General features: G+C 36.9%; 1 protein-coding gene across 1 annotated transcript in view; it reads right to left on the bottom strand.

Moving 5' to 3' along the window:
• The window catches only part of LOC140305547 (complement C3-like), a 35771-nt gene that overhangs the window by 6563 nt on the left and 11566 nt on the right, over nucleotides 1-17642 (bottom strand). The window contains exons 17-34 of the mRNA XM_072384458.1: nucleotides 16936-17004; nucleotides 15778-15975; nucleotides 15546-15660; nucleotides 15359-15447; nucleotides 14363-14502; nucleotides 11026-11238; nucleotides 6555-6612; nucleotides 6360-6449; nucleotides 4917-5123; nucleotides 4643-4718; nucleotides 4283-4442; nucleotides 4041-4136; nucleotides 3613-3763; nucleotides 3105-3190; nucleotides 2878-2955; nucleotides 2613-2768; nucleotides 1855-1917; nucleotides 75-156 (exon numbers count right to left, since the gene is read on the bottom strand). Of these exons, the coding sequence (XP_072240559.1) occupies nucleotides 75-156; nucleotides 1855-1917; nucleotides 2613-2768; nucleotides 2878-2955; nucleotides 3105-3190; nucleotides 3613-3763; nucleotides 4041-4136; nucleotides 4283-4442; nucleotides 4643-4718; nucleotides 4917-5123; nucleotides 6360-6449; nucleotides 6555-6612; nucleotides 11026-11238; nucleotides 14363-14502; nucleotides 15359-15447; nucleotides 15546-15660; nucleotides 15778-15975; nucleotides 16936-17004 (2127 nt within the window). The remainder of the gene's footprint in view (nucleotides 1-74; nucleotides 157-1854; nucleotides 1918-2612; nucleotides 2769-2877; nucleotides 2956-3104; nucleotides 3191-3612; nucleotides 3764-4040; nucleotides 4137-4282; nucleotides 4443-4642; nucleotides 4719-4916; nucleotides 5124-6359; nucleotides 6450-6554; nucleotides 6613-11025; nucleotides 11239-14362; nucleotides 14503-15358; nucleotides 15448-15545; nucleotides 15661-15777; nucleotides 15976-16935; nucleotides 17005-17642) is intronic.

The raw sequence follows: 17642 nt of genomic DNA, 5'->3' as shown, positions 1-17642 counted from the left end.
GTAAGCAAGTAAAAAATCATCATAACAGAAACCAACAATAACAGATTGGAAGCAAAAGAAAAGGGCAAAATTACCATTGATAAGCTCCAGGTTCAGGTCGAACATTTTGCAATCACTTTTAATTTTTGCTGGCAGAGCATAATACAGTGACACCATCTATGAAACAAACAAAAATCCAAATGAATTGAGTAGGAACATTGTCAAGGCCTAAAAGAGAGCTCCATTTGAACACTCACTAGATTTAGATTTAGACGTTAGATTCAATCAAGACTTTATTGTCATGTATATACATGAAATACACAAAATTACTCCTCCACATTTAACCCATTCAGGTTGGCACCTGTTGATCACACATGCACAGGGTCACACACTCAGGGAGACAGATGCCAGATATACTGGAGCAGTGGGCAGCCATTCACAGCGCTCTGGGAGCATGGGGGTATGGTGCCTTACTCAAGAGCACCTCAGCTGTGGCAAGGAGATGGACTGCCACCCCTCCAGCTGTCAGTTCACCAGTCTTTGAGCAGTGAGAGTGGGAATAGAACTACCAACCGTCAGGTTATTGGTCGACCCACTCTCACCACTGCATAAATAACTATTGCTATACATATTAATTATCATATTAAGTCATTAACATTAATTAAAAGTCAAATTGACCTTAACAACAGCACTGCTCTTGGTAATCTCCATGTCAGATATTGACACACATTCCGAATTTCCTACATATTTTTTTTTAAATGTCTTTGAGCTAAAGACAGACCTCTTTTCTCCCTTTTCCATTTTTTGACAAAATGTACAAAGAAGCAAGACCCCTGAGGTTCAAAACAGAATCAAAGGAACCAAGAAAAATAGCAGAGGAAAAACCCCAACCACACAATTCCCAACCTCCACTTCCCTTATAGTCTGTTTCCCCAAAAGGGCGGACAGATTCTGATTTCTGGAGAATATTTACATGTTTTCGTTACTAGAGCGCTGCATGCAGTATCAGTCTGTTCTTTTTTATTTTGAAAATTTTATTTTGAATTAGCTAACAAAGCTTACCCACACCTACGTATTTAAAGTATTTCAATGAGAAATGGCAAATGTGGAATTAGACAAAAATTAGGTCAATTTTGGGGTCCGCACTGGGATTCACGTGTATGAAAGTTATTGCACCAATTTTAACATATGAAGGAACATAACCAGAATCATCTAAATGGCAGGTAGAAGTATGTTTTTTTTTATAAATGAGGCAAGCAATAACAGTTAAAGTTTACTTAATTACATAATGCTGGATTCTAAATGAGATAGAACAGATAGACTTGCTCTGCTAGGCACAATCAACCTGTGTCCAGTGACTTCTACAGCTCTCTACAGCCATATTATGAGGATGCATTGCTGTGACCAGTGCATCACAAACCAAAGGACATTTTGTGTGTCTATAAGAAATACCAGGGACTATATGAGATGTTTTTTTTACATCCAGAGAATGATAATTGGTTTTAGAGAACAGCATAGGTTCTCCAAAACATGTCCTTTCAAATGGAAGACCGCCAGGATTGCATAATTTGGACACTGGGTGTAGCAGCAACAATCTGACTGCAAGCTGTGATTGTGTTCATTAAAGCATATTAATGTGCGAAAGTCTGTGTTTGAGTTTTTATTGCTCTTTTCTAAAAACTCCCAAAATCAAAGTTCATGTACTTGAGTATGCAAGGCACTGAAAATAAAAGCTGGAGTTATGGAGACATTTTCATTATATTTACAATCTTCACAGCTTTTAGAAAACTACCAGAAGCCTACAGTAGGATTGTAAATATCTGCGACTATACACACTAGACAATAACATATAAAACCAAACTGCATCATACTCACCCTGAAAACTGCTTCTCCTGTTCCTGTAGCAGTCAGTTGTATATCCTTGTTTATACCTTGGAACTGTTGAGATTCAAATTGAACAGTTATTTACGTACACAAATACATACAAATGCAATACATACAAAGATATACACACATGTATCACACACAATTATTATTGATTACAAGATCATTTCAAATGAATAAACATACAACTGATGATTTCATGTTTCATGAAACAACAAAGGAGTCAATTAAAGTGATAAATCCATAGAGAATGACAAGAACTGCCGCTTTATCTTTGCTTGCTATCCCCCTGTTATCTTAATGATCAATTCAATTATCTCCAATACTCCTTTTAAACCAACTTTCATAAATTTAATGTACTCTCACTGTTTAGCATCAGAAATAGCCCACATATTTGAAAATCAAACAACTGAAAATCAAACCATATTTAATGCTGTTGTGTGTTTTTATGGACAGCAGAACCATAGTGTCCATAGATAGATAGATAGATAGATAGATAGATAGATAGATAGATAGATAGATAGATAGATAGATAGATAGATAGATAGATAGATAGATAGATAGATAGATAGATAGATAGATAGATAGATAGATAGATAGATAGATAGATAGATAGATAGATAGATAGATAGATAGATAGATAGATAGATAGATAGATAGATAGATAGATAGATAGATAGATAGATAGATAGATAGATAGATAGATAGATAGATAGATAGATAGATAGATAGATAACACATTTTCCCACCTTGTCCGTTCTTGCTTGATAGTGATTTTGCTGGGTAATCTTGTACTTGTCCACCAGTGACTTGCCTGGTAATAATATTTTAACATCCATATCATATGGTGGTTCTTTTGCATTGGTCCAGTAAGCTGCTACTGCCTGATACACCATTATAGTAGCCTTAAGACGGAGACAGAAGCAAAAGCTCAATTCACAATTTTCTGGCAGAAAAATGAAAATCTGAATTTTAAAATCCTGCTATATTCATAGGGAAAGAGTTAGACATTACCTGAGTTGATCCATACCCTCCTCCCTCCTTTTGCTGTTGGCTGAGCCATCTTACAACAGATTTTGCACTTTCAAATTCCTTTAACAACAGAAGGCAACAAAAACATTTTAAAATAAAAAAGAACAAAAAAACATTTTCATTGTAGTCTGAGTATATTTCATCAACTAAGAAGCCTTTTGAATGCTCAAGATTAACCAAGAGACAAATGTAGTCAAACAAATGCTGACCTTAGCTGTGACAAGTGCAAGGAGAGCATAAGCTGTGGCCTCCAGTGTGAAAATGTGTCCCTTTGTCACAGGCCAGTGGGATCTGCCTGTTGGGGACATATACACAATATTGAATTTTTGACAGACTTCACGTTCTTCTTCTTCTTATCTATCTATCTATCTATCTATCTATCTATCTATCTATCTATCTATCTATCTATCTATCTATCTATCTATCTATCTATCTATCTATCTATCTATCTATCTATCTATCTATCTATCTATCTATCTATCTATCTATCTATCTATCTATCTATCTATCTATCTATCTATCTATCTATCTATCTATCTATCTATCTATCTATCTATCTATCTATCTATCTATCTATCTATCTATCTATCTATCTATCTATCCATCCATCCATCCATCCATCCATCCATCCATCCATCCATCCATCCATCCATCCATCCATCCATCCATCCATCCATCGGATCATTTTCCATTTTTAGAAGTATTATGTGGGGAAACCTGGGCCAGCAAAGTTGTAGAGGATCTGCTTGTTCAGTTTATTTTCATTTGCCAGGGCATATGATGTCATTGCAACAGCATAAGGATTGGTGAGGTGGGGCAGGCGCCTTTCCAGGTAGGACGTTGCTTTATGTATACTGTTTGGCAAACTCTGTACAGAAGACAAAGATAGTTTATAAGAGGAAATAACTGACAATAAATCCTGTGTAAGCTATAGCTCTCATTGTGATCCATAGGGCAGCTTATCCTGATTATTCTGTCTGATTATCTGACTACAATGAGATTATAAAGACAACCTTTTCCACCCCAATCCCTCAGTAGCTTAAGTCCAGTCGTGAACACTGTTAATTATAAGGCACTTCTGTGCAAACAAAGGCATAAAGAAAAGCGGGCCGCAGAAAAACACGGTGTGTTGATGGGTTACTTACATTAACAGAAGAAGAACATAATGTTTGTGACTCCTGCATGGCAATCAGGCAGAAAGCTGTCATTGAAGCATCTGAATCAACACCGCCCACATCACCCTACACACGTAGATTTACATATAAACAAATATATATGTATATATGTAACATCTCTCTCTCTCTACATAAACATATGATGTTTAAATCTTTTAAGATAACTTTTGGACCTAAATTAGAACTGGTGTTACTAAAATACATTCACTTACAATCATGTGTTTTTCGTACACACTTCCAATTTCCACAAACATCCCATCAGGTTGTTGAGTGTTAAGAATGAGAAACTTGATAGAATCGCAGATCACACCTTGATCAATTACCACAAGATTATAGGCCATTGAGAACACCTTGGCAACGTATGCAGTCAGCCTTTTCGAGGAAAAAAAGTAGAGTTACAGCACAGTCATGTGTTGAAAAGAAAACTGATTAAGTCATTTATCATTTGACTTAGGGTCAATTTTCTCCACGGACAGTCCACAAAATATTGAATTTACTATCTTGCCATTACTCAAAGTAAAGGAGGATGAGCAATATCTATGTACAAGTTCATTAATGTTTGTGTGCCTCACCAGGTGGTGCTTTTCCACGATTGAAAAATAGTAAAAGATCCATCATTTTTCCGAAATTTAAGTTGCTTGTTAAAACCTGGACAAAGCAAACAGAAAAATATTTTACTTGCTGCCATTATTTCCTTTAAAATATGAGCAATTGGACACTAGTTTCTAGCTTAAGAAGAATTAAATGTGGATGTAAGTTCACCTTTTTAGTGCAATATTTTCTCATTATTCAGATAGCATATACATTATAGTATCTGTCTGTATAAAGACATCTGTACAAACTTACCAGATTTAATGTGTCCTAAGGCTTTGTTGCGCTTATCAAACCCTACATCTTCCCACCGGTTGGTTTTGTCCAAATATAAGGTTGCAATGACAGGCAGAGTCATGCCAATCATATTCTGCTCTCCACAGCCGTGGGGCTCTTGGATCAGAGATCCCATGGAATCCCCACTGATGCAGTTGTCAAACAGTGTACTCATCTGCTCTACTCCTGAGTTAACAGAGATAACCAAAGGTTTGAGCACAGCTGATCAAATTATGTTGTTCAGAGACTGTCCAAGTTATCTGTACTGCTTCTCCATGCTTTATATGGCCAGCTGTGTCCACCTAGGTTTCAAATATCACAGGGCAGATGTACTATTGGACATGCCTGGCATATTCAACCACTTTACAAGTAGTAAACAAGTCACTGTAATGTTTATTGTCTCTATTATATTCATACAAGAGACAAACTCTACCTGTAAATTAACGTCAGCGGATTGTCAACAGGTCTACTTGTTTTTGACTCCATGCTCATTCATGCATCATATTGTAGACTACTTTGGTCTTTACTGAAATAAGCTATGTGTGTTTTCATAAGTCAGATCATTGTCGGTAGATCAGAGCCAACCATTCACAACTATTTTTCTATAGTACTATCACACTTGATTAGAAAATCTGGCCTGAAATGTATAAGAGTGTGTGGGTGTGATTGGTACCCACACATGCAGCAAATCATTGTTATGCAACAGACCGTTAATCCATAGAAACCGCTTAACATATAGGCAAAGAAATGCACAGTTCTCTGGCTGTAGGAGATAAAAACTGTGATGTTGGGTAGATCAAAATCAAGCATAATACATGTCATTTAAAGGGGGTATTTTGGTTATTGCTACCAGACCTCTCTCAGTTTGTAGAATCGGAAACATATCCTGACTTGTGAGCCAAGCTAACAGATACTCAGAACAGGGGCCACATAAAATTATGACACCCACTAACCCCCAACAAGTCAAACCTCACAATTTCATAGAGGTTTCAGTCTAATCTTCACCAAAATTTCAATAAGATCTGCAACTTCACAAGTTTTTCAAGCCATTTTTATACGGAAAATGATCATATGTGTATAAATGTTTTGGATGTTTCTTCTATGATATCCACATGTTGCCTGGGTAGATGGATGGGTTTGGGGGGAATGGATGTTTTTTTTCTTGAGGTATTAATTGCTGTTTTGTGTGCACACAGCCTTGACTCATCATGTTAGAATGTGTGGAATGGATTGGTTGGAGCAAAAAAGAAAATGGTAAACCTTTCTATTTGCTGAAAGTTTCAGTACCTTTTCTAAAACATTATCATCTTTCACAGACATATTTATAGCTGCTTCACATTTACTACCAAGGCACATCTATGTGCAAATGCAATATTTTATAATCTTTTTATTAACTGTTCAAATTTTGTCTCCTGGGCTCACCTGTCAAAGAGACTAGTGTGCTTGAAGGCGTGTTAGGAACCAAATCGACTGGGTCTATTTCACTTTTGATAGTCTCCACTTGTGTACCACCTGAGGAAGAAGACAGTGAGAAAGCATGCTTATAAACAGAAAAATTAGACATTACTGAATTTAAGTTGTTGTGGACTCTTAAGAGGTAAACTAACTTAACTTTACCTTTCCTGCCAGGGTCCAGTGTTATATTAAATGGAGATTTTACCAGTACACCTGGGGGCTAGAGAGACAGCAGTTAACGAACAAATAGTCTACTTCCTGTCAAGAAACTTTCATAAAAAGCCACCAGTGCCACAAAAATCCTTAGAAAATATAGAAAATATATATTTTGTTATGCACTGTCACAGTATTCACAACCTCAAGTTCCAAAACATTAAGACACTGTCTAAAACTTGAATTAAAACAGAATGCAATGATTTGCAAATGTCATCCTCAAAAAACAAAGCAGATGTTGAAAGTGAGATCTTTTCCCATTTCATGAAACAAATATAGGCACATGTTGAACTTGGTAGTTGCAACATATTTAAAAAAAAGAATCACGTAGAATCCCTGTAAGTCTGTATCTGGGAACTGAGGGGACCAGTTGCTGAACCTTTGGGAGCGGAACGTTGTCCCATTCTTGCCCAATATGGGATTCTATCTGCTCAACAGTAATGATTTTTTCTCATATTTTCTTTTTCGTGATTTGCCAATTCTTTTGATTGGTGAAAGGTGAAATTGGTGGAACGTGATTGGTGAAAGGTCTGGACTTGCAGGCAGACAAGTTCAGCAACCCAACTATCTACTGTGATGGCATTCTGTTTTGATGCATGCATTATGTGGTTAAACATTGTCTTGCTATAATATGAAAGGCCTTGCCTGAAAAAGATGCCATCTGAATGAGAGCAAATGTTACTCTAAACCTGTGTATACCTTTCAGCTTTGATGGTACCTTTCCAGATGTGCAAGTTTCTAGTTCTGCATTTGAATGCATCTGAATTTATGCACCCCTGTACCATCAAAGAAGCAAGATTTTGAACTAAAAACCAGCCCAATGATCATTCTGTTGTCCATATTTTTTTTCAAATAATCAAAGTTTTTCAGATCTTCAGAAAAAAAGTAAGCAGTGTGTCTGGATCATGTTCACATATGACATGTTCTCCTTTTCATTATAAAGCTTTAACCTGCATTTGTGTTTGCTTGGTGAACTATGTTCCTGAGCCCACGCAGTGCTTTCCATGACAAAATCAAGCCTGTTTTTAGTGCAGTGCTGCCTGAGGATCCAATAGTCATGGGCATCCAAAATGTATGTTTGTTTGTGTCCCTTGTGCAGAGGTGTCTCCAAATTCTCTTTTGATGATATTTTGTACTGTAGTTATTATTGTACTGTAGTTATTCAAAATCTTTGTAATTATATATTCAGCAAGGCCATAACTACCATTGAGGACACCGAGGTTGTGTCCTCTGTATTTTTTTATTTTTTGCTTAAATTGTGGTGATTTTATATTTGAAGAGCCAAGAGTAGCGCGACTGTTTAATAAAACAGTGGCTCAGTTTGGGTATTTGTGCTGCGCGTCATCAACAACATGCACTGTCTATGGTAACTACTACACACAAGTCGGACGTTGATGGTGGTGAAGACGTCAACCGGAAGTGGCTCTATTAGCGATAGTTGAAATGGGTACAGCGTCACTTATCTACTGTGGTATTGCATGCTTTGTGCCAGTGATTCCATTCTTTCACCGCCATATATCCAAGGATAATTACCCTTGCTCAGATAAGGAGCATAACCCAACTATAGCTATAATCGAGTTAATCTCATCATGTAAACCCACTGAGTGAGTCAGTCAGTCTCACCAGTCACTGGAAGAGGAGCACATCAAGCTAAAAATGTAGGTGAAGAGCAGTTTAAGTGGTAGATGACTGTGAAAAAAAAAAAAATTGAATGGAGATATTTTTATTGCAGTCCAGCTTACTACTCAGATAGCAAGGAAACATCAAATCAAAGTTTAATTTTGGTTAACTCAGTCAGTACCGGTCGTCAATCAATTTCCACCAGTTAAGTCAACATTAATTTTGCGATTGAAATGGTAGCGACATCTTCGATTGAAAATTAAACGTTTATTCAGTGTTGATTTCTCAATGTTGGATGCTGAACCTGTTATATATTTCCGCCGTGTGCCGGAGCACAACACAGCGTACGGCACAGAGCAGATCGTGCGGGACAGGGAGTTGTGCGCAGAAACAGAATAAAACATCCGGTTAATTTTTAAAATAACAATAATAAATAATGTTCTGTGGTGACTTGCCCTTACTTCATGAGTCACCAGAATGGTCCTTCAAAAAGCCTCAGAATGCCCCAATTACAAAAGCTCCGCACCGCCCTCAATGTTTTTTAAGATTTCTCACACATCTGAAAACATGATGTTGAAATGGTGTATTGTTTTAATTTCTATCAGTTTAGTATTTGACTGTGTTTATATTCTTCACTAAAGGGAAAACAGGATAGGGAGGAAAAAGGCTTAGCCAAACCAAGCTCATCTTTGGGCCAAGCAGCAAGACGAGGAGCAGTGAAGAGAGAGATAGCGGGAGAGCAGGTACTATAAAAGGAAGAGACTATTCCAGAACCGAATACGTTTTAAAAGTCAGATGTTTAATGCATGATAATTGAAGTATTGTGTAAGATTATAATAGAAATGTGTTCAAAAGCTGGCTTTCCTTAACAAGAGTGAACAGATTAGGCGCTATCATCAATATGATAGTGTAATAGAGCTTGGGTGTCTATTTTGAATACTGAAGGAAATATGAAGCATTTGTATATATTATCCCTCTGTCCCAGGACAGTTCATTCCTTTTTATTCCTAATCCATGACTTGATGAAATTCATTCTCCAGTTTTACAATGTAACTCATTTGCACATCATTTAGGATGAGGGTGATGTTCTCTGATAACAAACAAAACAAATAAGCCTAAAAGTCATTATGATGGTTTTTTTTGCTCCTTAAGACTCTGAAAATGGCCAGATTTAAATAACGGAATTAAAATTTTAATTAATTTAAGATTTCAATTATAGAATTTCTGGGGGAGCATGCTCCCGAATCCTCCGAGAAGTTCTGACTTGTGACCTCAGTATTTTTTGGGCCCTGATATTCAGGATAATTATTCTGAAATTGCTCCACAATTTATAGACACAATGTTTTTTCACAATGCTGGATCTCTGCCTATCTTTAATTCTGGGACACTTTCTCTCTCCAAAAATGCTTTTTTTTAAATATCCAATTGTGTTACTGATATGCCAGTAACAGAATTAGTTGCAACACATTTGATCAGCTTTTTTTTTATTACCATTTATCTTTCTAGCCTTTTGTTGCCCCTGTCCCAACTTTCTGAGATATGTTGTTGCCATCAAGTTTAAGATGTGCAAATATCCTTTATGATATGGGTGAAATGATTTGATATGATTTATTGTGAATATCATCTTGATTTATGAGATCTGTCTACATTTTGTGTTATTTATATTCTGAACTCTGATTCCAACTTTTGTGCAATTATTGCATTTCAGTCCAGAGGTACAGTCATGTTTTGGCAGAATCTTGTTTTAATCATGAGAGTTGGCATGAAAACTTCTCCAGAACATACCAAAGATTCTTTAGGGGTTTAGGATCTCTGTGGGGGCTAATTGATGTGTGAAAATAATATCTCATGCTTTCTGAAGTTGAATTCTGGCTTTGTCATATAAATGTTGGGGCTGTCAAAATCAACATTAAAATTAGCATTAAAAAACAGATAAGAAAATCAAGATGTAAGATTAACATAGGCGCGTTCTGTGAATACGACCTTGGTCGACCCCCATGGTGCAAGAAATTAAGAAGGAATGTAGCTTAATCTTGTGGAAGGCAAAGTAAAATAGATAAGAAAAAAGTTAATCTTCAAATTCCTGTAAGATGGAGCTCTTGACAAGACCAAAGTTATCTCCCAGAACTGTCAATGTGAATTGACTTCTCACTGGAGAATGTCTGATCTTAAATATTGCTTGCTAGCAAAACACACGGCTGATACAACGATCTGCACGCCCTCTCTCTGAGACCACACTGAGTAGTTTGCAACAAAACATCTTAACAACAGAGTTAGACAGAGTTACAATATGTAAAAATATTTTTCTCCGTGTGACACATATGAAACAATGTATATAAGATTAATATGCCCCTCTGTTTTGCTTGTTGGGCTTGAGTTTTCATGATGAGCCTCAGCATAAATTTTTTTGAAAATGATGAAGAACGTTCTGGATAGAATTTCTCAAGACAATTTGTTTGGGATTTTTTTCCAACAATAAATGTAATTTTCATAAAGAAAGCACATTTGTCAGGCCATATTTTGATAAGAGTATTAAAAAATATCCCTTTCAGGTGCATTTAAAACATATATTTGGAGCATGATTATTTTACAATTAATCATGTATTCACAATGGATAATCAGTTTGTAAATAAATACATACGTATTGATTATCCACAGCCCTTTTATATACACACAGTGTATATAAAACAGTCAGTTGTCTGACTTAGAAACGTAGATATTAAAAGAGGATAAAATTGCTGGATCATTTTACTGCCACAAAATAGCACACCACACCACAATCAACATCCATTCCCCTTACCACCACACGAAGAGTCCTTATGATTCCATCACCACGGTATGAGTGTTTAACAGATGCTTTGATCTCAATGGAGGCTTCTGGAGCCTTCATAGGTATAATGATAAATGGTACAGATCTTGTAGTTTCGGGCCCAACTTGAACCTCCTGCTGAAACCACCCTTTCTTATGAGCTGCACTGCACATACTGCTGTGTTCTTTAAGCTCCACACGTACCTGCAAATGAGTAAAGATGGGGAGGTGGACACAAACATGAATGACTGTTATACACATACAAATTACAGGCACAAATTATGGTAATAATATGCAGATGTTTACCCTCGGACAATGGGCCTCTAAATAGTCCACTGAGTATATGAAATCATGTAAACTCTCATAATCTTCAAGTTCAAACTCAAGGAACAAAATAGCATCTTTTGTTATTTTAGATATTGACCAATCCTTACAAAGAAGACAAAAAAAATCTAAGACTAACTAAATAGAATCAAGAATGAACAGTCTTATTTTTTTAGAATGAATGAAAATGGAAAATTTAAACAAAAAAGAGTCTTGTTATTATAATTTTGCAAATAGTTTTGTCACCACCAGCGACCTTGGTACTAATATAAGTGAGACACATAGAACTGAAGCCATGCTGGCTCAAACATTGACTGGATTAACAAGGTCCGTGTTAGCGGGACCTTCAGATGGTAAGTCGGCTATTGGAAAAAGGCATTCATGGAATAGAGCGGAGAATTTCACGTTGTTGGATTGCTACTATTCCAGCATTCCTAGTAAGATGGGATATATACAGAAAATCCACCCAGAATGGTAAGCCAAGGTCAGACAGTACTGATCATGAAAGAACCCCAGAGGGGGGGGATTCCACCCAACTACTGGCCAATAACCTGCCTCTGCAGAACATGGAAGTTCTTGTCAGGCATCATAGCGGATAAGATGAGTAGGCGTATGGTTCTATACATAAGCGGGGCACAGAGGGGAATTGGGAGTAACACCAGTGGAATGTGGAGGAATGTGGAATCTGGAAGACATCCTTGAAACCAATTCCAAACCAATAGCACAACTGAACATCAAGCGTGGTATCTAACAAGGAGATGCTCTGTCCTCACTGCTGTTCTGCACTGACCTGAACCACCTCAGCCATATCATCACAGAGTGGCTATGGATACTGGTTCCAAGTGGAGCGATCATCAGCTACCAAGCTGTATGCCAAGACTGAGGGAGTCATCAAGTCACTGATACATGTCAGTCAGACCAGTTAAATATGGTCGAATTATATAAAAGAAAAAAAGATACTAGAACTACCAGAGGGCACTATAGCAGATGTTCAAGAAGCTACAAATACCTTGAGATCCCACATGCAAATGGAAACCATTAAGAGGCTACAAGGAGGAAGTACCTACAAAAAGCGAGGCAGGTACTTAAGAGTCAGCTGAATGGGGAGAACAAAGTCTGAGCCATCAACATATACACCCTGCCTGTCATCAGATACCCTGCTGGTATAATAACCAGTCCAAATATGGAGATAGAAGCCACTGATATCAAGACAAGAAAGCACCTAAAAATGTATGGAGGGTTTCACCTCAAGTCCAGCACCCTGGGATTGTACATTAAGAGAAAAGAGGGAGGCTAAGGGTTAGTGGATGTCAAAGCCATTTTCCAAGATGAAACAAGAAATTTCCAGGAATACATTAGGAAGACGACCCTCAGTTTTGAAGTGCTCGGTGAAGGTCTCAGGCAGCTGACACCCAGGGGATGTGAGGAGGACGGGGTGAACCCATAATAGAAGGATAAGCCTCTGTATGGCATGTACCAACAACAGAATGCAGAGATAGCTGATATCAAGAAGTCTTGCCAGTGGCTAGAAAAGGCTGGTCTGAAAGACAGCACATAGGCAATAGTCATGGCAGCTAAGGAACAAGCTCTGCACAAGAGCAACAGAGGCCACAGTCAACTACACCACACAGGACCCCAGGTGCAGACTGTGCAAATAAGCCTCCGAGACGGTTCAGTATGTAGTAGTGGGATGTAATCAGAATCAGAATCAAGTTTTTTGCCAAGTAGGTTTACACTTACAAGGAATTCGACTTGGTTTAATTGGTGCAAAGTATTAAAAGAGCAGTGTGTAATAATTATGGTGATTTATTAACAGAAATGGAATATAATACACATAACTATGTTCTTAGTGCTATATAGTCACCCTATGGAACGAGTCGTTACGTTTTTATTACTTTAGATTTTGCCTTTTAATTTACATATATTGTGGTCTGCTCTACAGAAAGGCTTACCCGGAAAGACACCACTTGCATCACCATATTGATTACAGTGGCCTAGAAGAGACAAATGGTGGTGCAAGCACGATTTGCCGCTACTTTGCAGACGATCAGCTGATCTGATTAAACAAACTCTCCGTGTCCCTGTTGAAAACTGTTGATTCACGTGAGTTAATGCACCAAAACTACTAAGTAGCTATGTTAGCTGGACAGAAATTACTTGGCATCATGTTACGGAGATCAACTGATTTCAATCAAAGTGATACTAAGAGGCCTTGAAAATAATGTCAGCGTGCTAATCCTGGCATCCCTCTGTCAGACTAAATACAAACAGCCTTTCGCCCTATATAGCTAATATTAACTTTTATTACCACACAGGTAGGTACCTGGGGTCTAAAGATTTATTATTATTCCATTTATGTATATGTCAGAATTTTATCTTTCTTGACCAGCTCCAGGTGGCCATTTGAGGCAGAGCAGGTAACTAAATTACTGCTAATGGAATTATGTTTGAATTGTTTAAAACTACTTTGAAAACAATTCTTACCCATGGCATGTTTGGCAGAAAACACACATACCTCATAGCTGTAGAGAGGGATTTGCCATAAGTGGAGTTAAAGTGATATCAGAAAGCTGAAGACATATAAATTCAAACCTTTCTGCAGTACTTTTTAAGTAATTTATCTCATTCATAATAATTCATAATAACTCATTCATCTAAGAATACACTTCAGTTTCAGAACTTAAGTTTGCACATTATTCAGTTTTTGATGCTCAGAGATTAAAACAGTGTGAGTGTTACAACCTGATTCTAAAATAGTTGTGACACTGAGAAAATGTGAATACAAAAGAATGCTTCAATGTACACATTATTTAAAATGTAAATAAATCTTAAAAAAATAGTTATGTAATTGAATGGTAAGTAGTGAAAGTAATGTCTAACTACAATATTTCTGTGATTTCCATCAACTATTGTCCCCAATATTTTTTTTTAAAAGCCAGATTAATCCTGAGAGATTGTTGTACACAAGCAACAAATTAGAAAAAAATATTACTGAATGACTCACAGTGATAGCCTCCAAATCGTAGTTGTGGAGAATTGCTTTGATTTCCAGTTGCTCTCCTTGGACAGCAGCGTATGGTAGCCTTAGATCAATGAAGAATGGCTTATAGACAATGACTTTCAGTGGCTTGGCCACGCAGATGCCTTAAACAGAAAATTGAAAACAAGAAAACTAAATGTCTGATTGCATAGTACATCAAGTACTGTGTTTACTACAGTCCTCAGAGTCTAATTTTCTCACAACAAAATATTTTATTGCATTAACAGTATAAAAACTGTTAATGTATAAAAACAGCAGCAGAATATGGAATTAGCTAAAAAAATCACTTAAGCTTATTTAACAATCACTGTTATCACCACAAGGGTGGTATTTTACCTGAGGACACTGTCTGTGCCATTAATACTGTTTGACAGAAGAGACGCTGCAGCGCCACTCAAAACTCGTAACTCCCGTAACGGAATATCAATTTACCGTAAAATTTCATATCAAGCTAATACACACATTGCATTTGGCTAAACAATTGATAAAGCAGCTGAAAATGTATGCTGTTTTTCCTGACTAAACATTGTGTGAGTGCAGATGTTGTGAAAGATGCATCCATGCAGTTACAACTTTTCTGTCAGACGGATTGATTCAACAAATAAAGCAAGATGTGAGTAATGACTGTCAAGCCTGGTGGTATGACAGCTTTTCAATTTACTTTCTGTATTTTTTCAAAAGAGATAAAAATCAGAAAATAAGGTTTTTACCAACATGGTATCGCTTATACCTATATTTTAAGACTAGAATATTAGATTCTAGAGTATTAATACTAGAGTAAAATGTTCCTTTCAAGACAGTGTAATAACTGAGAAGGGCATATACGGTATGTGCAATGAAAGATAGAGAAAGAGAGGAACTTTAAACATTGCAATTATCTGCACAAAAGTAAAAATCATTCTACTTTGTTTGTTGTTAAGAAGCTGAAAAACGAAAGTAAGTAAGAAAAAGAGTTCTCACTGTGAGTTCTCGACAGGCTAATGCCAGTCAACTGCCAGGTTGTGATTGAGTCCGGCAAAGGAACAGTTCGCTCATCTGATGTGATCTTACTGAAAAGAAAAACATTTTTATACACAAAATTACTTTCAGAGAAATTTTTGTGATGGCAATATTTTTTTCTTGTATTGTTTTCTATTGCTGTCCTTACCACTCACGATCAGTTGGAGGGCAAGTAAGTGGAATATCAGTCCAATACCAGCTTTCAGGAAAATTAGTACGAGAGGTGATTTCATTCCTGTCAAGGTCATATCCATCTGATTCACCTAAGGAAGTCATTAAAACATTAATACTTTTTATGATTGGCTTAATTTCCCTTTTCTTTAAATACACAATGACAAATGGAACACAGCTACCCCCCATCCTCTGTACCCATCTCTTACTGCGGGCAAGCTGTAGGACTTCCCTCTTGTTCTCATCTCGATGTTTTTGCATCTCCTCACAGCAGCGCAGGAAGGCCTTGGTGCATTTTACCTTATTCTCAATGTATTCACTGCGTCTCTGACAGTCGTATGAAACAGGGACCTCCCGCATACCATCCAAACAACATTCTTTTTCTTCTTTGTCTTGATATTCACTTACTGACAAGAAAAATGGTTGTGAGAGAAAAGAGACAAAATTTAGTCATAGGCATTCACATGACACATGTAGTTCTTTCTAACTCATTGATATTTCCAATGTTTACTTCTGTCTATGTCTATGTTTATACATGCTATGTTTCTGTGTTGTTTGCAGTGTGTACTATGCTTATTGTGACTGTACTATTTGCTGGCAGTGAGAGCTTTTGCCAGGCCACCAATCTAAATAAGAATTTGTTCCTAATGACTTGTTTGGATGAATTAATAAGATAATAATAATAACAAAGAAGCTGTTATTGCCAAGGATTCTCTACCACCTAGAAAATAAGGACACCTAGATCCTTCCACGTAAACTTGCTGACAAACTAATCAACATTAGATTTAACCCTATGGTCTGTGACTATCTGTTGGATTTTCTCACTGACAGGCCACAACTGTAATAATTTGGGATCTTACCTCCTTTAATATTGATTAACACTGGCACTCCAAAAGGTTTTGTGCAAAGCCCTATGTTCTACACAAAATTAACTTAAGGCTGTGTTGCTTCCCACAAAGCACAAAACTAATGATTACAATCGTGCCAAACTACATCATCACAAATTAGTCTCAGTGTTTGTTACTCAGCCCTATTTTCAAAAAAAGTAAAAGAAAAAAAAAGTTAATGAAGGGACTTCTCACAAATTGGCCTGCACAAACTCATATATATTTGTTATGGCCAGCTGAAATTGGTGGGACTACTGCCAAATCCGAAAAGAGGTCAAATTTATCAATGCTTTGATCTATGAAGGTTGGAAGGTTGGAATCTAAAAACTGCATTATCTGTAATGATTTTAAATATCCCTAATTTATGTTTGTACTCATATTTTCAGTTAGTCGTCCTACAAACAATTATGAAGACCTGAACTGTGATGCAGAAGTTCAATGAATGAGTGGTTAATGAGTCGTTTGAGCTATGGTTCTCACATAAGCTGGTTCTGACATCCATTATGGTGCTGGCTCGTTTCCTTCTCCTGGAAGTAGGACATGCAGAAACTGGAAAAGTAAAGTGACAAATTTGTTTAACAGAATTCTGCAAATATAATGGTATTCCAATCTATTGTTAAAATAAAAGCGGTAGAGTAAAAACACAAATGTCCTTGTCATCTGATCGTAAATCATGGGAGTCCAACCTAGGCTTGTACCCTTTCCATTTTCATCTTGAATATACTCCAGATTCCATTAATAGTTTAAAGTGAACATGAAATTTAATTCCATTCATTTCAGTCATTTAATTATTAATCTTCAGTACCTCTAGATTATCTTTGCACCCATCTTAACTCCAAATAGTTTGTAATTATTTCAGAACAAGGGAGAGCTTTCTCTTGGGGGAAGCCCTTTATAAATGAGAGGTTTTTGGGGAAATGTCTTCTTATTGGACGAATGTCTGGGTCTTGCCTTGGGGATGGGGGAGAGGATGTTAGTGACTTGTGAATCCACACTGCATGGGGTGACACCAGTCAGGAAGATACAACTTGTAAACAAAGGAGATACTTTGACAAAGGCTTTTATATATTAATTTTAAGCATGACAACACCTCAAATCCACTCATTCTAAATCTGATACAGAATCAGATTTAGAATGAGTATGAGCACCATGCCAAACCACCACAACATAGTTTACAGCTGAACATT

The sequence above is a fragment of the Leuresthes tenuis genome, unplaced genomic scaffold (genome assembly GCF_036924035.1).
Source record: "Leuresthes tenuis unplaced genomic scaffold, fLeuTen1.0.hap1 SCAF_4, whole genome shotgun sequence".
Lineage (NCBI taxonomy): Eukaryota > Metazoa > Chordata > Actinopteri > Atheriniformes > Atherinopsidae > Leuresthes > Leuresthes tenuis.
This window is presented reverse-complemented; position numbering and strand designations above follow the sequence as displayed.